This window comes from Ochotona curzoniae, unplaced genomic scaffold, assembly GCF_017591425.1.
Source record: "Ochotona curzoniae isolate NIBS_2020 unplaced genomic scaffold, NIBS_Ocur_1.0 patch14, whole genome shotgun sequence".
In the NCBI taxonomy this organism is placed as follows: Eukaryota; Metazoa; Chordata; class Mammalia; order Lagomorpha; family Ochotonidae; genus Ochotona; species Ochotona curzoniae.
This window is the reverse complement of record NW_024466684.1, coordinates 1,129,514-1,151,942: the sequence shown is the minus strand read 5'-3', so window position 1 is coordinate 1,151,942 and position 22,429 is coordinate 1,129,514. Positions and strand designations below refer to the sequence as shown.

Genomic DNA, 22,429 nt, shown 5'->3' with positions numbered 1-22,429 from the left:
ACTCGCCAAGCTGTCTATTGCCAAATCACCCGAGAAACACACGAGGACCAGTGCCCCTGTGTCCAGGAAGTGGCACAGAGACACCAACAGGAACAGTGTGGGCATCTCTGCCTCGGCACCTCTCAAGAAGACTCCTGAGGAAGGCTCGCAGGCAGAAAGCAACACCCTGGAAGGCCTGCCAGCAAGGCTCCCCACATGCCCCGGGCACAGCTCTATTGCCCATGCTGAGACTACAAGTGCCTCTGGCCTGGCACCACAGGCCGAGCATCCCCAGGAGAAACTGCAGCCTGGCACCACAGCCTCCACTGCCCTGCACAAGAACAAGAACACTCAGTCTAAGAAGCAGGCAACTGGTAAACTCACCTGTGGACCCCAGAACAAGAAAACCGGCAAAGTCTCAGAGGCCAGTGTCACGGTCTCTGATGAAAAAAGCTACGTGCCACAGGACACATTTGTGGACGACGGCTCCTTGGCACCGTTTGCTGACATCTCAGAGGGAGGTCCCGAAGAAGCAGTGACCACCGCACAAGGCCAGGCTGAAAGCGGCAACGCCTCTTCAGATAAGAGCAACATCCCACAGGAGAAGGCTGAGGGAGCTCCTGGCGTAGTGCCACAGGCCATGACACCTGACATAGGCCCACAGGCTGGGACCCCAGCCACCAGTGTGCTAAACAGCAGCATTCAGCTTGACAAGGCAGTGGTGGGCGATTTCACCCATGCACCTCACGGACAGGAATTCCAGAAACTCTCCAAGGCCAGTTCCACGGTCTCCGTGGAAAACAACCACGCACCACAGAAGACAGTTGCGGATGATAGGTCCTTGGCACCGTTTCTCGACACCCTAGACCAAGGCCTGCAGGAAAGAAAGACCTCCCTGCAAGGCCAGGAAGAAAGGGCTTACACCTCTCCACAAGAGAGCAAAATCCTGCAGGGAAAGTCTGTGGCAACTCGAGCTCTGGAGCCACAGGCCAAGACACCCGGCAAACACCTGCAAGCTGGTGTCACAGACTCCAAGGTATTCCACAGGGAAGGGAGGCAGAAGAGAAAGGCTGCGGCTGAATATGCATGTATGACACAACATGCAGAACTGTCTGAGGGAGGCCAAGACAAATCTCCCACTTCTCAAGGCCCATATTGGGCCATGCCCAAGAGGAAGGTCATGGGCTCACCTTCCTCGGCACAACACGTGCACAACTCAGCCACACAGGTTGGAGTCCCCAAATCCAGCAAGCTCAGCAACACTGTGTACCAGCAGATGGTGGACAAACTCGCCAAGCTGTCTATTGCCAAATCACCCGAGAAACACCCGAGGACCAGTGCCCCTGCGTACAGGAAGTGGCACAGAGACACCAACAGGAACAGGAACAGTGTTGGCATCTCTGCCTCGGCACCTCTCAAGAAGACTCCTGAGGAAGGCTCGCAGGCAGAAAGCAACACCCTGGAAGGCCTGCCAGCAAGGCTCCCCACATGCCCCGGGCACAGCTCTATTGCCCATGCTGAGACTACAAGTGCCTCTGGCCTGGCACCACAGGCCGAGCATCCCCAGGAGAAACTGCAGCCTGGCACCACAGCCTCCACTGCCCTGCACAAGAACAAGAACACTCAGTCTAAGAAGCAGGCAACTGGTAAACTCACCTGTGGACCCCAGAACAAGAAAACCGGCAAAGTCTCAGAGGCCAGTGTCACGGTCTCTGATGAAAAAAGCCACGTGCCGCAGGACACAATTGTGGACGATGGGTCCTTGGCACCGTTTGCTGACATCTCAGAGGGAGGTCCCAAAGAAGCAGTGACCACCGCACAAGGCCAGGCTGAAAGCGGCAACGCCTCTTCAGATAAGAGCAACATCCCACAGGAGAAGGCTGAGGGAGCTCCTGGCGTAGTGCCACAGGCCATGACACCTGACGTAGGCCCACAGGCTGGGACCCCAGCCACCAGTGTGCTAAACAGCAGCATTCAGCTTGACAAGGCAGTGGTGGGTGATCTCGCCCATGCACTTCACGGACAGGAATTCCAGAAACTCTCCAAGGCCAGTTCCACAGTCTCTGCGGAAAAAAGCCGCGTGCCGCAGGACACAATTGTGGATGACTGGTCCTGGGCACCGTTTGTCGACATCCCTGAGGAAGCCCCACAGTCTGCAACTCCAGCCTCCAATACACCACAGTGCAATATCCAGGTCACGACAAACGATGCTTTCGAACCTGCCAAGACACATGTCTTGTTCCCCAGTGCTGGCACACAGTCCAGCTCCCCTCCCTCCATTACACACGGCAACATCCCACATGAAAAGTCTGTGGGCCAATTGATCTCTGCACCACTTGATAACCCTCCTGAGCAATTCCTGCTCACTGGTGCTGCAGCCTCTTTGGTGCCCCAGGAGGAGAATAAAACTGCTGGTGTTTCTGTCTCAACACCACTTGCACAGACCTCTAACGAAAGCCCTCATGAAACAACGACCCCTGTGGAAGGCTGGCATGACAGAATCTCCAGCTCTGCAGTACACAGCAACAGTGTGCAGAAGGCTGCTGGCACACCCACCCGGGCGTCACAGGCTGAGACCCCCGGGGAAGGCCTGCTAGTTGGCTCCACCACCTCTGAGGGGCCGCACAGGGACATCCGCAGGAGGAAGGCTGCAGGCAAATATGCCTGGGAGTCACTTGCAAACATCCCCAAGGAAGTCTCTCAGGGAGCAAAGGTTTCCATGGAAGCCACACAAGAGAGAGTACCTGACTCCACAGAACATAGGGACACCACACAGGAGAAAGCTGCTGCCAAACCCACCCAGGAGCCAGATGCCAAAACCCATGAGACAGGCTGGCTGGTTGGTGCCCAAGCCTCCAGGGCACCACACAGTGATATCCCCAGTGGCAGCACCTTGTCAGGCTTTAGGCGCCTGCATGCCAAAGAGGTCCTGGCTTCCTTTGTGCCCGGGTCTGAGCCTCTGAGAAGAACCCCAAAACCTGAGGGACAGGAGAGGGCACCCGAGTTCCCCTTCAGGGTGACCTGCACCAAGTCCAACGCCAGCACCAGCTCCTACAGCTCCACCAAGGGGCCTTGGAGGCTCTCAGCAATCAAGACCCAAGCTCTGGTCAGGGCATCACAGGCCAAGACAACTAAGGAATACCCTCAATGGGGTATCCCAACCCCCAGGATTCTCCAGTGGTACATCCCACAAGGAAAGGCTGCGGGCCAACGTCTCCAAACAGCATACACCAAGATCCCCGGATATGGCCTAAGAAAAGCAAAGAGCCCTGAGCTAGGCTGGGAGGACAGGTTCCTTTCCTCATTGGAATGTAGGTACATCACACAGCAGGGTTCATGGTCACCCACCCAAGTGCCACAGGCCAAGTCCCGCAAGGAACATCAACTGTTTGCATACCCTGCTTCCAGATTGCTTCACGTCTGTGCCCCTCGGTCCTTGGGCCTCAAGCTGCCCAAGATGGCTGGTGACAATGGTCACCTGGCACTCCTCGCACAACTGCCACAGATGCTGCAGCAAGGTCTGCAACAGACTCTGGGGAAGGTGCTGCATTCCTTATGGGTTCCACTGGCCCGCCGCCTAGCTTCGGGTCACCAGAGGGCAGCAATAGGCGGCACCTCTGAGGAGAACTTCCATACAGACAGCAATGAGGCAGCACCAAAGCCTGGGGGCAACCCCACAGTCCAAGATGGACAGGATACACAGGATTACCACACCCAGGACAGTGGCAGTGCCCGTTCTGCCTTTAGGCGCCTTCGTGTCAATGGGGTCCTGGCTTCCTTTGTGCCCAGGCCTGGGCCTCTGAGAAGAACAACAAATCCTGAGAGACAGAGCAGGGAACCCAAGTTCCCCCTCAGGGTGACTTTCACCAAGTGCAACCCCAGCACCAGCTCCCACAGCTCCACCAAGGTGCCCTGGGTGATCAGAGCAATCAGGGCCCAAGCTCCAGACAATGAATCACAAGATGGACAAGATACACAGGATTACCACACCCAGGACAGTGGCAATGCCCGTTCTGCCTTTAGGCGCCTTCGTGCCAATGGGGTCCTGGCTTCCTTTGTGCCCAGGCCTGGGCCTTTGAGAAGAACAACAAATCCTGAAAGACAGGGCAGGGAACCTGAGTTCCCCCTCAGGGTGACTTTCACCAAGTGCAACCCCAACACCAGCTCCCACAGCTCCACCAAGGTGCCCTGGGTGATCAGAGCAATCAGGGCCCAAGCTCCAGACAATGAATCACAAGATGGACAAGATACACAGGATTACCACACCCACGAGAGTGGCAGTGCCCGTTCTGCCTTTAGGCGCCTTCGTGTCAAAGGGGTCCTGGCTTCCTTTGTGCCCAGGCCTGGGCCTCTGAGAAGAACAACAAATCCTGAAAGACAGAGCAGGGAACCCGAGTTCCCCCTCAGGGTGACTTTCACCAAGTGCAACCCCAGCACCAGCTCCCACAGCTCCACCAAGGTGCCCTGGGTGATCAGAGCAATCAGGGCCCAAGCTCCAGTCAATGAATCACAGGGCAAGACCCCCAGGGAACGCCCTCAGGGGGTCACCCCTGCCACCAGAGTGGCCCACAGGGACATCCCACAAGAGAAGTCTGAGAGCAAACCTCTCCAGACTCCACAGGCCAAGACCCCTGATGCAGGTTGGGTGGACAGGGTCCCCTCCTGTATGAAACGCACCATCAGCCCTCAGAAAGCTTCAGGTCAAGCTGGTGGTGCACCACATGCCAAGTCCTGTGAGGAAGGCCAGTTGGTCAGCGCCCAGGCAGCCAGGATGCTCCACAGCCACATCCCACAGGAGAAGGCTGCAAGCACTGCTGTGGGGAAGACTGAATTCCTGAAACCTCCTGCACTGGAGCGGGATCCATCCAGACCCCAGAAGCGGAAGGTCCCTCTGCCGCTGCCGCTGCCCTGCAAGAGACGAAAGCTACTCATCCTGCCCGAGGCACCCGACCTTGGATGCAGAGTCACTGCCAAGGAAGTAGACGATGAACGGCATGTTGTGAGTTACTGAATCAACACAGTCCTGAGTGGTAAGCATGGTCCCTGTCCGGCATGCCCCTGCCCCCTGGCCCTTTCCCATTCCCTGTCAGGCACCTGCCCTCCTCCTTGTGCAGGGGTCAGAAGGAAGAGGGCTCTGGCCTGCTCTTCTTGCCTCTGTCCATTGGGGGTGGCCACTCTGGGGCTCCGCCTGGAAGCCTGCCTTGTTGGGCCAGGCCATAAGGACCTGGGTGTCCTTTCCTGGGGCCCAGGGCTCCTTACTGTGCCATGAGACCCCAGCTAGTGTCTGGGATGAGGGTTGTGTAAGGTCATCCTGAGTCTGCATTTGAGGGGGAGCCCAGAATACCCCCTACTCCCAGCCAGCAGCCTGGCCCCAAAGATAGTCAGCTCCCACAAGGGGCTTCATGGTACCACTTGGTTGCTTGAGGCAGCAGGGCTGGGCCCCAAGTGGTAGCAGAGGGACAGGTTTCCTGGGTAGCCTCTCCAAGCCTGAGCCCACAGGATGCCTCTTCCTGCTTCTCTGACCCATGCATGGCAGCTTTGGCTTCCTTTGACCCAGCACACATGTGCACAGGGACATGCAGCTTGAGAAATGGATCACTCCACAGTGTAATGATCACCTGAGAGTTCCAGAAGGACTCACAGCCATGGGCTGGGGGTCTGCCTCTTGTTTGGGCTCTAGGTGTGGCAGATGCAGGCACAGAGGAGCCTGAGCTTTGCTCAGGTGTGGTGTCGCTCTGCAAGGGAGGCAGAAAGTGCTGGAGGAACAGGCTCGTTGGGGTCACAGAAAAGGCACAGTGTCCTGAGATCAAAGGTCAGCTGATGCTCCAATGGTTTTCCAGATAATGTCACTTGTGAAGAAGGATTGATTCATTTGAAAGGCAGAGTTAACAAGACAGAAACTCAGATCTTTCACCTGCTAGCTCACTCTGCACAGTGGCCACAGTGTCCTGGGCTGGACCAGGCTCCAGCCAGGGACCAGGAGCTCTCCTTGGTCTCCCATGTGGGTGTCAGGGGGACCCTCAGGGTCCTGGACTGTCTTCCCAGGCTTTCCCAGGTGCACCAGCAGGGAGCTCAGTGGGCAGTGCTGTGAGCTCATCCCTGTAGCTGGCCTAGGCTGCATTATCCTCACTCCAGCCTATCTTCTGGCCTCTCTCATGATTTTTCTCTGCTCTGCTTACAAAGACACCATTTAATTGCCATACACTAGGGATCTCCCTGATTTTCTGGAGGTTTTGATTGTCAATTTATTCTGCTGAGTTCTCAAATCCACATTTTATGACTTCCAATCTCTTAACATCTCAGGACACATTTGGGGCCATTTTGTTTGCTATGGATACTCTGTGTGATGACTCTGCTTATTCCCATTTCTTAAAATGTTAGCACATTTGCTTTTAAAGGAGAAATATGGATTCATTTCTTTCTTTCTTTGAAGGTCAGTTAGAGAGTGGAGGGTGAGCCTGAATCTTTCATCTGCTGATTTCCTTTTCACATGACCACAATGGTGAGGACAGAGCCAGGATAAAGCCAGGAGGCAGAAGTTCCATGTGGATGTCCCCCGTGGGTGCAAAGGGCCCAAGCACTTGGCTTTTCCCAGGCTGTTAGTGTGGCGCTGGCACAGAAGTGGAGCAGTCAGGACAGGAACCAGTGCACTTACAGGGTGACAGCACTGCAAGTGGCGACTTGACCTGCTGTGTCAAATGTTGGATTCTAGCTGCTTTACAGCATATGATTGTGTTACAAAAGAAGTGTAATCACTGCCTTTCTCTTGGACTTGTTCATGCCTTCACAAACAGTATATTAGTGCCATTGTTGGATTTCACTTTTCTCTTTTGCAAATTAATTTCTATTCAGTTGTCTCTGTGTTTTTATTTTTTTGCTTCCTTTTTGTCTTTTGCCCTTCAGTCCCTCTGTGCTTAGTAGATATGTTCTGTGGATTAGTGTAGGCCATTTTCTTTAAGGGAGCCGGCAGTGTGCTTCAGCACATTACACCCCATGGAGGCACCGGTTTGAGTCCCAGTGGCTCCACTCTGATGCAGCTCTTGACTGCTGATAATTTCCTTTGCCGTGTAGAAACTTCTTAGCCTGATGGAATCCCCGTTTGCTTCACTTGCCTGTGCTTCAGAGTCTTACCCCGTAAGTGTTTGTCTATGTTCATGTCTTGAAATATTTCCATTTAGTCATTTGAGGGAATTTAAGATCCTTGAGCAGTTTAGAGTTGCTTTTTGATTCGAATGAGGTGTCTAGTAGGGATCTTCTTGCATACTTCTGTACAGTTAGGTCCTATTTTCCCAAATCCCTTTGCTAAAGACACTGTCCTTTCTCTCCGGATTGACTTCAGTTGGCTTGTCATCAGTGAGTGGGTTTTGTTTTCCTTGTCTGTTCTCGGGGCCCACATTCCCTCTTGCTGACCTCATGCTGTCAGTCATTTCCTGTCTCCAGGGACTTTGCCTGGGTTTGAGAGCTCCTGTGGGTGAGTGGGTGGGCATTAGTGCTCCCTCTGAGTAGAGATGTCCTTCTGTCCAGACAGGCATGAAGAGTTGGCCGCAGACACTGCAGGTCTGGGGGTTCTTGTCTCAGTGTTGCTTCCCTGAGGGTGAGATCCTGGGCTCCTCATTGGGGAGCTGCTCACACAGGCATCAGTCCTGCACATGTGGGCACTTGGTGGGCATGTTCTCCTCCACAGGGACTGCCCTAGTGGGCACTGGGGGCCTTGCCTGTGGCCCTGGTGCAGCCCCGGCTTTGTGTTCACAACCGCTCTGATACCTTCTTGTGCACTCAGTGTTGTCTCTCTCCCTTTCAGACAACTACGTTGACAGCCAGACAAGATACGTGAATCGAGGAGGCCTCTTCAGGACATGGCTGCTGTGAGCTGGCCCTGGCCAGCAGCACCTGGCTTCGCTCTGGACAGCTGCAGTGACCCCATTTCATGCCGGCGCATGCTGACGTGTTCTGATGCCTGAACAAGATACCACATAAATTCTCAGCACTGGCTGATTTCTCCCACTGTGTTTAGTGTGCCCATGATGCCACGTCATGACTTGAACCCCTCTAGGTCCCAATTGTGTCCCCTTATCCTAGATACCTGCACCCCTTCTGTTTAGCCACTGTGCCCTCTGAGTCAGGTCTGCTGTCCTACTGTCTGTGACAGCCACTATGTCCTCTCCCAGCTGTCTCCTGTCCACCAGCTTCATGGACAGCATTAGTCTTGCACATGCGTGCACATGGCGGGCGTGATCTCCTCAACAGGGACTACCCTGGTGGGGGTTGGATGCCTTGGCCATGGCCCTGGTACGGCCCCACTTTGTGCTCACAACCTCTCTGATATCTTCTTGTGCACTCAGTACAGTCTCTCCCTTTCAGATGACTACGCTGACAGCCGGAGGAGATACGTGAAGTGAGGAGGCCTCTTCAGGACACAGCTGCCACGAGCTGGCACTTGGCTTCGCTCCGGACATCTGCTGCAGCGACCCCATTCCACACCACTGCCTGCGTGTTCTGATGCCTGAATAAGATGGTCCTACAAGTGCTCACGCCCAGCTGATTCCTCGCACAGTGCTTGGTCTCCACCACATCTTGAATGACTTTGGACACTTACCTCACTCACCCGCTCCCCCCTTTTTTTTGCTATGGGCCACCCCTATGCCCTCGATTCACCAGTTTGCTTCCCCACTGTCTGTGACAGCCTCATGTCCTCACCCAGCCATCTCCCCTTCTCTCCAGCTTCATGGAAGGTGGCCTCCTGTCCTTCTCCTGCACTGGGACTGCCCCAGTGCAGGGCAGGCTGTGGGGCCTCAGAACAAAATCCTGTCCCAGGGAGATGCAGCCCCAGGAGGCAAGGAACTGCCCAGTAGGACATGTGCTGCCAACCACAGTGTGCAGTCTTCAGTGACAGTGGCACAAGAGGTGCAGGTTGTTTGTGTCTGTGCCTGGGATGCTGTCCTGGGCTCTGTGGTCGGGTGAAGTGACAGTGCCCTTGTCTCCAGGGCGGCAGGAAGGGCGGTGGGGAAAGATGTCCAAGAATCAGGGTCCAGTACAGCCAGCAACCTGGCACTTGGGCACCAAATCTGTACTCTCTGGGATCATGGGTGGATAGAGGGGGAGGGGTGCCCCTCCTTTAAAGTAGGGCTTCTAAGAGACTCTCTTCTTCCCCTCCAGCCCCTGCTTTGTACCCCACGTTCAAATGGTTCCATGTAGATGTAGAGGCTTCTCCTTCTTAAACTTTTAGAAAAAGCAGATTAAAATGTTTTCCAAACCTTTTCCAAAACTTTTGAACTTGATGCACGTCCTTGTATGTGTAGCATAAGTGAGGGACAGAGGAAGTTCAACACCATTGTACTTTTGACAAGAATGTGTTTATTCATTCGAAAGACAGAGTTACAGTGAGAGCACGAAGGAGAGACAGAGCTTCCATCCACTGGCTCACTCTCCAAATGGCTGCAAGTGTGGGAACAGGCCAGCCCAGAGCCAGGAGCCAGAAGCTTCTTCCAGGTTTCTGTCATGGGTTCAGGGGTCCGAGGCCTTGAGCCATCTTCCTCTGCCTTCCCAGGCACATTAGCAGGGAGCTAGACTGGAAATGAATTAACTGGGCCTGGAACTGGAGCCCCTATGGAATGTCAGCCTCCCAGGTGGTGCTTCACCAGCTACAGGATGCCACAACAGCCTGCCAGGATGATTCTATAGGGGAGGAGTTCTAGTGGATGCCTTTCTCTGCCCTGCCCTCTCCTGCACTGACAACACAGCTGAGAGCCTGGTGCAGTGCCTAGAGATGCAGCACAGTGGCTTGCAAGCAGGAATCCTGGGTCAGGTGCCTGAGACTCACTCATCCAAAGTCTAACAGTGGGGCTGAGCAAGGGATTCTCGGCAGAAACGGATACCAGGCCCTTCACTTCTCCGCCCTAACCCCCAAGCCCTCACTGGACCCCATTCTCCATGTGCTCCAATGCCCAAACCCAAGGGCCTGAGGCACCTGGCAATAGCTCTCAGGACCCAAGCCCAAGAGAAGCAGATGGATGAGGAGCAAGGCATGGCCTCTCCACATCCATGTCCAGGTTCCCAGAGGGTGCCTGGATGCAGTCTCCAGGACAGGTAACCCCAGGCTTCTGGGATGTCTCCTCCACACAGCGGGACCAGTCCTCAGGGACACCCCGGCTGAAATCGAACATTCTCTGAGGAGCCCAGTGCTTGAAGGAATAAAGCTGTTGGAAAGGGGCAGGCAATGGGCTTTCCCAGACTGAAGTGAGCAGGTCTCAGCTCGTGGTCGCCTAGTAGTTGAGGCTGGGGTCTGTGGTTGCTGCGTCAGGCCGGGCATTTGGGTGCATATATCAGGAGTGCTTGTTCTGCGCTCAGCTGCCAGTACCCCAAGGACCATAGCACAGGCACCGTGACCCCCACACCCTGAGAAACCCTGAGCCAGGAGCACCCTCTGAATCCTGAACCAATGCGCAGCACCCTTGCCTTCAGCTGCTGCCTGCTTCTAGGGTCGGGGGTGGCTGGGTGGGACAGGAGTGTTACGGGGGCAGGGCCAAGCCTGCAGGTTCTTGCTCTCTTGGGGCCGCTCCTCCCTGCAGATGCCAAAGTTGTCTTCTGAAGTGTGGCAAAGCACTGGCCACTTCTGGGTGCCATTGCCACAGGTCACAGGCAGAAGCCCTGTTCAGGGCTCATCTCCCAGGCAGGGTCCTCAGCTTGGAGAGAGCTGGAAGAGGCCATGAAAGTCCTGCCTCACCTCCTCTGAATGTGACACAAAAGGAGACTGGGTGGGCTCCAGGGGCAGAGTGCAGGTCAGAGCTTGCCCATTCTCGGTGGCCACCCCAACCTCCTGGGACTCCAAAGGACATACGTGTCCACCTCTGAGCAATGGCTGTTAAACACAGGTGTGTGATGCCTGCCTGTGGCCTGGTGCTTGTGGGAGCCACAGGCAGGACACTTGGTCTTCAGTGTGGTGATAATGGAGGCATCTCTCAAGGCTGGTTGCTCTTGGGAGGTTGCTGCTGTTCCCTCCCCATCTCTCTCCCAGCTTCCTTCTCTGTAGGTAAATGCTGGGGCTGTGATGCCACCTGCCAGGAGACCCTCCCCAGAGTCAGGTTGATGTCTGCAGCAGGCCCTTGAGCCTCCAGAATTGTGAATTGAATGTATTTCTTTTCTGAGTTTGACACTGTCCCAAAGCAGGTTAAGTTGATGCTGCCTATTCTTGAAGCCCATATGGGTGCCAGCTCCACTGCTGGCTTCCCCATATCCATCTCAGCTCCCTAAAGTGCCCAGGAGAACAGCCCAAGGTGGCCCAAGGACTTGGGCCCCTGCACCCACAGGAGACACCTGGCTGAAGCTCCTGGCTCTCAGCTTCAGCCTGACTCAGCCCTGGCCATTGTGACCCTCTTCCTTTCTCTAACTCTACCTTCTAAAAACTAAAATCTAAAGAAGCAAACAAAAAACCTCACCCGTTTTCGTTATAGTGTACACAGCCTCAAATATTTCAGTATAGCAACGGAAAAACAGACTAAAACAAGAGCACTTCAAAAGTGTAACCTAGCATGTGTGGAATACAGCCATGCATAATGCATACCCACATAAACAACACAACTTGTAAATGTGATGTAGCAGAAAAGTACTGAAATAAAGCATTTCCAAAAAAAAAATTTGTGGAAAATTGAATAAAACAAGCTTGCTTTGGTGCAAAAAAGTTCTGAATTCTCTACACAGGTTTTGCATAATTGGTATCTTCCAGGGACTGTATGGGTCCCCTTGTACACATCGGTTGCAGGGGCCAAAAGGCCATGGGGAGATGCCCTGTGCTGGGGGGCCTGGCCCCAATCCCAGGAAAAAATAGTGGAGAAAGATCAACCCTGAGATATACTCTATTTGGCTGCTTACTTTCAAACTTAAGTAGGGATACTTTAAACACGCAAGTCATCCAGAAAGTGGAAAAATTGGACTATCAAAAGATAGAGCAGGGGAGCTGGACAGAGGTACAAACTATACCCTCTGTGTTTACAGCAGAGAGACAACAAACGACACACTTTCTGTGATGTTGGCAGGGACACCGAAGAAAACCCAAGGGGAGGATGAACTCAGCACTAAAGGGAGAAAGAAACTTAAACTACAAAACACAGGACAGACCACAGCATTGTGTGTGTCTCGACTCTGGCACCTGATAAAAGAAGGAAATAAAAATTTGACTTTAGGCTTCTGACTCCAAATACATACTGAGTGCTCCAAAAACAAGTATCACAAGAGACTGTAAAGTGGTCACGTATTGGTGAGCAAGACTGGCATATAGATGCAAACTTTATTTTTTCTGAAAGAAATAAACTGAACCTACAATCCAAAGAAAACACACAGATAACATTCCAAGGAAAGTGATCACAATCAGAGCATACAAAATAGATACTCTGGAAAAAAGGGCAAAACAGATCAAGGATCAAGAAATACCAGGTACTGATCTCACAGGCAAAGGAAAGAGGAACTTAAAAGAATCAGCAGGAAACAAGAAAATTTACAGAAGAATGCAACAGACTCCCAGTGATCCAACAATACACTAGGCTGAATTAGAACTCAATGGACTGAGGACATACCAACCAGAACTGAAGAAAGAAGCTGTAAATGGGGAGATGATCCAAAGATATCGCCAAAAATAAAGTTCAGTGACATAAAGAGAGAAAACATGTAGAAAAGTGGTCTGATGCATGGGAGAAAAAGGTGAGAAAGTCTAACTGATGCCAAATTGGACGTTCAGAAGAGAACAGATTAAATAAAAACTGGACTCCAGGGGTTAGGAATGTTTTGTTCTTAACTTGGATGGTGCTTGTGAGCACAGAAACACCCACTGATCTGCAGCTATCGTGCACTTGTTGGTAGGCACACCATATTTTTTTTTTAAAGATTTATTTTTATTATTTTTTATTGGAAAGGCGGATATACAGAGAGGAGAGACAGAGAGGAAGATTCTTCCGTCCGATGATTCACTCCCCAAGTGAGCGCAACGGCCGATACTATGCCGATCTGAAGCCAGGAGCCTCTTCCGGGTCTCCCACGCGGGTGCAGGGTCCCAAAGCTTTGGGCCGTCCTCGACTGCTCTCCCGGGCCACAGGCAGGGAGCTGGAAGGGAAGCGGGGCTGCCGGGATTAGAACCGGCGCCCATATGGGATCCCGGGCGTGCAAGGCGAGGACTTAACCACTTGTGCCACCGCGCCGGGCCCGGAACACCATATTTTAATGGTTTCCAATACGGGCACTACTCAAGAAAATTCCCTATGATAAATGATCAGGTATGTTTAATCACACACAGTTCCTGCTTTAGAAACAGCAGGCCATCTATCAAATTTATCACTGATAGATTTGTAATAACCTATACGCCCATGCTTTTTTGTGGCTGAAAACTTTTTCCTCTGTTTAGATCAGAATGTTAACTAACCCACTTGCTTATGTACCATTTTGTAAACTAATACCAATAAAGTAGAATTTTCTAAAAGAAGTGATCCAGAAAGTACAGATTAATTAATCTCAAGGCTTCAGATCTCACGTTTCTTGATCATCTCAGGCCAGTTATCCTTGTTTCTGGTTTTCAGTGGTTGCCTTTAGGAGCTCAATCTTAAAACTTGCATCTGTAGTTTAAAGCAGTTTGTGGGCTTCACTTGTAAGTAGCCTCCATCTCCTCCTTAGCCACTCTTCTAATTCTATATTCTTTCAAACATTTTGAAGTATTAGATGTGATCCTCCAATAATGTGTGGCAGTTTTCCTGCTCTGGGAAATGTGACCTGAAAGCAGTAAAAGTTATATGGTTTTCAACATTTAACTAACAAACTATGGTGATCACATCTAAAAGCCAAAGACTATAAAAATCACGCATACCATACTACATGCTATAAATGACAATGAGAAAGGAATGAGGTAATAAGCACATTTGGTTTGGAGTTTTATCTTTTTGAGCAAGTACTATACCTCATTTCAGACATGTCACTAGGATATATGTACAGAGAAGATGCTGAGATATTAAAATTGCAGGTTTTAAAATTTAAAAAGGGATTTATCTGATTATTAGCAATTCAAACACTCAAAGTGAACAATTTTTTTTTAGGAAATAGCTATTGCAAATGGAATAGATTTATACTCTAAATAACATTTTAACTATTTACACATGAATAGTTTGCATTAAAAAATAAAATTCTGTATGCAAACGCATTTTTCAAAGCACAACAACCACCATATTATTGATTTGGATAACACTCAAATTCCTTTTATTTACAGGCAATCCAGTAAACTACTTGTCCTATATAAATTTTGGTATGAATGCCTTATATAGTTTAAAAGTAAATTTTAAGCTATAAGTATTTTTAATGATTTTTATATATTCAAACTGCTTTCTAGGTACTTGGACTACTTACACTGTTTTATAGCTACTAATATGCCAATATCAAACACATTTTTCCCTGGTAACTTAATCAATAATAAAATCTCGTCCCTTCTGAGTTTCTATTCACAAGCCACAGCTGTGAGTTGGGAAAGAGCAAGTGCACCACTAAAAAGGCGTCATATGAGAGGGATCTCGTCTAAGCAGAAGAGATTGCTCCTGTCGGACGGAGTTCAGACCCCTCTAGATAGCATCATAGCAGGTACAAATCAACCTGAGAAATGACAACAGTACACGCTCACATCACAGACAAAGAGCTACACTATGTCAGTTACGGCAGACACTGAAATAATTACTGTCCTCTGATCAAATGCAGAGGGCAAAGGGCACCAGTTAGTGTTAGGTCTGGATCAAGAAACAATAGATAGACTGACTTTTATGACAGTGCTTCTACACAATTTTAATATCAGTTAGATACGTAGTCAGGTGGTATGATCTACACCATGGTATCGCACAATGATGAAACTGTCTTCTCAGAATCTATCTCAGTGTTGTTAAGGGATACATGACTGGGTTTCTATTTGGTTTTATAAAGGCATGTAATAATAGAATGCCTACAGCCTTCATTACTGTTTATGCTCAGCTTTTAGGTAGGAGAAATTGTATCAGTTTTGCACATAAACTGCTCTCATTACCACTTCATCCTAATAGTATTTCAAACACTGCCCTCTTGTGATATAGTTAAAGAAATACCAACCTTTTTGAATTTCTTGAAAACCTTCAGTTGACCATCATCAATATTTACATCCAACATATTTCTGGAAGTGGAGCTAACCACCAATGATCTAAATTCACTTTTCTTGAAGTTCATCACCATCTTCTGAAGCTCATCATCGTTCTTTAATGGAGTCATATAAGGGATGGAAAAGGAGAAATAAAATTACTTGTTATTTAGGATTTTTTTTTCTTTTTTAAAGATTTATTTTTATTATTTTTTTCATTGGAAAGGCGGATATACAGAGAGGAGAGACAGAGAGGAAGATCTTCCGTCCGATGATTCACTCCCCAAGTGAGTGCAACGGCCGATACTATGCCGATCCGAAGCCAGGAGCCTCTTCTGGGTCTCCCACGTGGGTGCAGGGTCCCAAAGCTTTGGGCCGTCCTCGACTGCTTTCCCAGGCCACGGGCAGGGAGCTGGAAGGGAAGCGGGGCTGCCGGGATTAGAACCGGCGCCCATATGGGATCCCGGGCGTGCTAGGTGAGGACCTTAACCACTTGTGCCACCGCGCCGGGCCCGGGGTGCTGGTTCTAATCCCGGCAGCCCCGCTTCCCATCCAGCTCCCTGCCTGTGGCCCGGGAAAGCAGTCAAGGATGGCCCAAAGCTTTGGGACCCTGCACCCGCGTGGGAGACCAGGAAGAGGCTCCTGGCTTCAGATCAGCATAGCATCGGCCGTTGCGCTAACTAGGGGAGTTAATCATCGGCCGGAAGATCTTCCTCTCTGTCTCTCCTCTCTGTATATCTGCCTTTCTAATAAAAATAAAATAAATCTTTAAAAAAACAAAAGAAGAAAAAGAAAAAAGGATACACAGTGGCACTGAATATGACTTTGTCATGGGTAAAAATTTTATGTTCATTACACGCAAGAGTAGTAATCATCTGTTTCAGAAATAAAGGTGTTTATGTAATAAAAAAATCACAATGGACAGGCTCAGTGGCATAGCTAGCCAGTCCTATACCTGCAGTGCTAGCACCCTATACAGGCACTGGTTCAAATCCTGGTTGCTCCACTTGCAGTTCTGATAGTTCAACAGGTCTGAATTGCTGCCAGTCTCACCATTCCAATCACTATGAAACCTATTCAGAGTCCACTGGCTGGCACAGTCTTTTCATGGTTGGGGTTCTGAGATCAGCCGTGCAGTTGGAGGGATCTCCAAAGAAACTTCATCTGAGTGATCCCAAACCTGATTTTGTGTGAATTTGAAAGAACAGGATCTAGCACAGTCTGTCGCCCCAATCAGCTTATGCACATGCTGGTCGCTGCAATTGCTGGGTCAGTTCTGTTTCCAGCCCTGTCATTTACTTGAACCATGGGTGTTGTAGCCCAGCTCGATCCTACCCACTTCATACTCGGTTCTCACACAATCCAGGGGAAGCTGCAGCATGGTTGGGGCAACTCCCCATAACCCCCACCAGGCCTGCTCCCTACCCTGGTTCCCATGCATGCCAGTATGTACCGCAGGCTTGTTCAGTCTGTCCCACATCCCATTTAGATCTGGTACTTGTCAATGGGCATTGAAGCCTAGTTCAACCCAACCAACCTACTATCCAGCCCCCACACACACTTGCAGATGCCTTTCTGTCTAGCCACCCCTGTCCCTGCCCTGGTTTTCATGCTCTCCAGTGGGAGTGGTTACCCACAAGGGAGGTGCCCACTAACTCCCTACTAGGCCAAGCCAACTTCCGGATTGTGCACTCTCCAGGTGGTTCTGGCACTTAACTTAACAGAATTGGCCTCCAGTGCCAGCCTCTGCCATCTGATGATGTGGCAAAGCCCAACTAACCCTCACCCACTCTAATTTTTGTTTGCACCAGTCGGAACAGTTAGCCAAACCTGGCCCTTCCCCAAGTCTAGCTCACATGAGGCCCACAGGTGTTGTAGCCCTGCCTAGTCTGGTCTGCCCACATTCCAACTCATGCTCTCCAGTAGGAGTGGTTGTCCAGCAGGGGAGCCAACATTCCCCTGTCAGCTTTACCTCCTCTATCCCCCCCGACTCCCCGGTTCTCACGTGTGCTGTTTGGGTACTGCAACCATATCTGGTACGGCTCACCTCACGTTGGCATTCCTCAATGTGCACTAGTATGTGTTGTGACTGAAACTGGCCTGACCCACACTCTATGCTGGTGCTCAGATTCGCCAGCAGTTGATGTGAATGGGTTCAGCCTGGTCTGCCCCCCACCTATGCCATATGCATGATGTAAAGATTTATTTTATCTTTATTGCAAAGTCAGATATACAGAGAGGAGGAGAAACAGAGAGGAAGATCTTCCATCTGATAATTCACACCCCAGAGACTGCACCAGCCGAAGCTAAGCCGATCCAAAGCTTGGAGCCAGGAACTTCCTCCAGGTCTCCCAAGTGGGTGCAGGATTCTAAGACTTTGGGCCATCCTCCACTACTTTCCCAGGCCATAAGCAAGGAGCTGGATAAGAACCAGGGCTGCCAGGATTAGAATTGGCACCTATATGGGATCCCGGTGTGTTCAAGGTGAGTACTTTAGCTGTTAGACAACCACACCTGGCCCCAGATAAAAATAAATATTTAAAAAAAGAACCTACTACTGCCTGCCTGCCTGCCTTCCTTCTTTACTTTTCTCCCTCCCTCCTTTCTCTCTTTTCCCTTCAAGGTCACCAGCACTGGATAGTCTTTGGCCAGATCTTCAAATATCCACAAGGTAACATGGGCAGTGATTCTAGGCTGTTGTGCCGTCTCTGTGTGTATGCTTTACCCTGATCCTCTTCTGGCCACTCTGGAGGAGGTCAGCACCACATTGGGCCACCAGGGCAGAAAATGAAAGGCCACGTGGATGGGGCCAGCAGAAAAGCAAAGAGCAAGCTACAAAGGAGACTCAGCATCTCAGACAACGTCCACAGAACCCTGCTGACAGTGGCTCTCCAAGGTTCTGTCACCTGCCTACTTCTGCATTTCCCCTGGTGACCATGTCCACACTCAGGACCTCAAAGGATGTGTATGAGGCTGAAGGTGACATCAAAAGAGGATGTGGAGGCCCGGCACAATGGCTCAGTGGTTAAATCCTTGCCTTGAAAGCACTGGGATCCCATATGGCTAAATCCTTGTGGTGCATGCCCTGGGATCCCATTTGACTGCCAGTTTTGTGTCCTGGCTGCTCCACATCCCATCCAGCTCCCTGCCTGTGGCCTGCACAAGCCTTGGAGGATTGCCCAACATCTTGGGATCTGCACCCACATTGGAGACTTGGAAGAAGCTTCTGGCTCCTGGCTTCAGATCGACTCAACTCTGGCCATTGCGGCCACTTGGACATTGAACCAGTGGAATGAAAAATCTTTCTCTCTGCCCTACTCTCTATAAATCTGCCTTCCAATAAAATAAATAAATTTTTGGAAGTAGAAGGACAAAAATCACAAACTACCACTGTTACCCAGTACTTCATACCCATCGTGATGTAGCATAACACATAACCATGTGTTTCAGGTGATGCTGATATTAACAAATCTATACCTGTCAGTCTTATAAAAACATAGCTCATACATATGTATGCAATAAGACATGCTTATGAACATGAACCACTTTGTTACTGCTCTAACAATAAAATGAGTGGGCCCGGCGCAATGGCTCAGAGGTTAAATCTTTGTCTTGTAAGCACTGGCATCCCACATGGGTGCTGATTTGTGTTCCAGCCGTTCCACTTCCCATCCAGCTCCATGCTTTTGGCCTGGGAAATCAGCAGAGGAAGGCCCAAAACCTTTGCATCCAGTACCCATCTGGGAGACCCAGAAGAAGCTCCTGGCTCCTGGTTTCAGATCAGCTCAGTTTTGGCTGTTGCAGCCATTTGGGAAGTGAACCAGCGGATGGAAGATCTTTGTCTGTCTCTCTTTCTCGTCATAAACCTGATCTGTCTTTCCAATAAGAATAAATAAATCCTTATAAAATAAAAATATTAGTAACACTACAACATGCTGATAAAAATACTTTGGAAATTCTTAACTTGCTTAACACTCCTAAACTTAAGGCCATTTGAAATAGCCAGTCATTCTATAGAATCAATGTAAGCTTGTAATCGTACAATCTGGCGGCACTGATGGCTTTTGGGCAGCAGGTTAGGGGTCTAACAGGTTACAGGCAGTCGCACCCATGGCAGGAAATGTGGGGTGATCCAACCAACAGCCTTTGGTGTCACCAAGAACCCCAGGCTTTCAGGACTGGTTGGTCCCAGACAAGGCAGGATCCCCAATCTCAGGGAGCACAGAGTGGACTGTTTGTCCTAGCGCTGAAACACACAGTGCATGCTGTGCTGCCTGCCCTGAATCCAGTGCAAAGGAGAGGAGCATGTCCAGGTGCACTAGAATGAGTTGGCCTGCTCCTACAAACCAGCTGAGGTCCTCAGATGCCACCTCAAAGACAAAAAAGGCCAGAAACTCCAAGTCTAGGCCAGATCTCCAAGTCTAGTGGCTCACAAATCTGGCACGTATCATCCACCTTTTGTTGCAATTACCAACAATCAACATTTCTTTTAACAAGCAATTAGGGTGAGAGCAAGCCATGTGCTCAGATTTTATAGATGGAATTACTAATCTAGAGCTACCAAACTGTGTCAGTGATCTCATTTTGAAATGAGGTAACAAAAGCAGTGCCCAGTGCTGTCAACATTTAGGTCCAAATATGTGGTTCTCCAAGAGGGTTGCTGCAGCCCCACTACCAAGGGTACCTCACCCATGACCCCGACACTGGCACATGAGCAATGCTGACCTATTTACCATGCTTCAACAGTTTTTTGTTATATATTAGCAGTTAACATCTGTTTCACAGAGCTAAGAAATAACCAATTAAGAATTTGGGGTACTCTTTCTTTACATACTAACTGAAAAAATTTCATTAACATGGAACACATACACACACACAAGAGAAACGTGGAACACAGCAACTATCACATCTAGAATTCCAGAGAGTTAACCGAAAGTCAATGCGCTCATCTTTTCTGTCATATGTTGTTAATTAGAAACACATAATATACCTTTCTATTTGTGGAGGCTGTTTCTTGGACTGAACTGCTTGGAGGAATTCAGTAAAATACTCTGGCTTTACAATGGGGCATCCACAAATGAGTGCACAAATCGTCTAAAAGAAAGAAAATATATGTGGATATATATATATAGTCATTACGATAGCTTCTTCTAAAGAAAACATTCATGTTATAAACTACAAACATGCCTTTCTAATAATTGTTTTCTTTCCTTTGCTTAATTTGATAAACGAAGTCACAATCTGTAAAACAGAATTTCATATTTGCTCAGTTTTATACCACAAACCAGAACTACTCAATTATCAGAAGCCAATGACACAGTAGTCCTTTGGGATAGGCAGAATAACACAAAGACTTTAAAAATGCATTCCAACTTGAAAAACATTACAAGTACACGTTCAGGCTGAAGAAATCTAACCCATCCTGCAGAGCCAATACACATTAAGAGATAAATGGAAATTTCTGTGGAGCCTTACTGCTTTCAGAAGGAGTAAGAGTATAGAATAAAGCCTCTTCAACACAGTAAATCAAGGAGCAACTGGTTAGGCTCAGTGGAAGCTGATGCACACATAAAGAGAGAACGAAACTGTGAACTAACGTGAATCAAGCTATCAGCCTCAAGTAACACACATCCACAAACTCAGAAAGGACTAGAAAATACTACTGTGGGCAATTAAAATAAGAAAGAGCTGGCATATTCTAGGAAATAATCCAACTATACAGTTTATACATATGTTTTCAATAATGCAGGTGTTAGGAGCGACCAGATTGAGGGTATCTCTAAAGACTGGAATCTGCCAGATCCCAACTTCCTATGTGAATGAGATCATCCAAATCCAACAGGAAGTAGTGAAATGCAATCAACACAGGACTGAATAAAACTCCCAACACATGCGATTCCAGGCAAAGCACGTAATTGCTCCAAGCTTCAATTTGCTCTTCAAAATATAAAAGCTGAACTAAACACTCCTCAGGTTTCCCTCTGGTTCTAACATTCAATAATCTAAACAAAACAAAACACAACTAAGGGAAAACCTATAAGCCTGAATATACTTTGGGAAAGAGGACCAACAAATAATATAATGACCAGGGTTTATTTTTATTTTATTTATTTTTCGCAAAAAGCAATCAGAAACACCAAAGAAGAAACGCTGCACACTCCATGGTGGTGTCTCTAATGGTGGTCATTAGCATGTCAGGTACTAGAAGTGTCCAGCTCTGAGGACTTGGCAAAATCTCCCAAGACAATCAAAGCATCTTTGACCTTATTTCAGGCCTTCTAAACCCATGTATCATTACCTACTCCATTTAAGTAACTTAATATCTTCAGGGGGATTATGCTGAGCTAACATTTAAATATCAGGTCCTCATGCATATGAATTTTGGTTTTACAAATGTTTTATGAATCTATTACCTGTGAGTTTATCAACATGAGTATTTTTTAAGTTAGTCTTGCTGCAGCAGCAAAAAAATCAATGTCCTAAATTTTCCAAGAGGAAACTATCTTTGTTCAGGGTAACTTCACCATGGTACAAATTTAACTTCAGGTTCAATCTGGGCAAAAAGCCTTTCTCTTTGACAGCTATTTCATACACATATATGTACACACATAAGAGCCATTTATATATAAATTAGAATATAACACTAATATTTAATTAATTATAACAAAAGGTTTTTGCATCTTCAAACACAGCCTAAAACAATCCCACATATCTTTTGCACAGTCAGCCTGTTTAACAAATCACATCTTAAACGCCATTCTTCAATTACCTTTGGATATATCAAATCTGATGAAAATGCAAAACCTGAAAATATACCAAAATACATCACTGCTTTAATGAATAGTCAGCATCTTTGGAAGGTACATATCCATACATTTCAGGGCATTAAAGATACAGCAAAGAAATCTTTGTGTGATTACAGCTTAACTGAGCATGAGACCATGAGACAATGTCAGAGACTGGAGGAAGACAATCTGACAGAAGAGACACATGGTGCTAACTCTGTGCTGTGGTGAGTTCACTCAAGGTCCCAGAACTTGTTTTAATATGGGAACACAGTTCAACTTACTTCCATGGTGACTTTCACTGACATCATGACAAGGTGAGTACATTCTTTTGTCCAGCTGTTCACAGTGAGTCCTCCAAGTTGCAATACAGCTTGATTTAGAGCAGTTTTCCCAGACACATCTAAGCAAGAAGAACAGGCAACCAAAGGTTCATACTCTACCCTGTGAATGACAATAAAGTTACGTTATCACAGTTACAAAGACTTTACAACTTTACAATACTTTACAACTTTAAGCTTACAACATATTATTCATT

At 48.7% G+C, this 22,429-nt stretch overlaps 1 protein-coding gene across 2 annotated transcripts in view; it reads right to left on the bottom strand.

Annotated features, from left to right (window-relative positions):
• The window catches only part of LOC121166444 (nibrin-like), a 178,917-nt gene that overhangs the window by 81,227 nt on the left and 75,261 nt on the right, over positions 1–22,429 (bottom strand). Inside the window, exons 4-5 of one of the 2 annotated variants that reach the window (XM_040995565.1) lie at positions 22,176–22,335; positions 20,097–20,200 (exon numbers count right to left, since the gene is read on the bottom strand). In XM_040995565.1, the coding sequence (XP_040851499.1) occupies positions 20,097–20,200; positions 22,176–22,335 (264 nt within the window). Of the gene's footprint in view, positions 1–20,032; positions 20,201–22,175; positions 22,336–22,429 lie in introns of those variants that run through there. The other variant, XM_040995566.1, reaches the window with a different exon arrangement.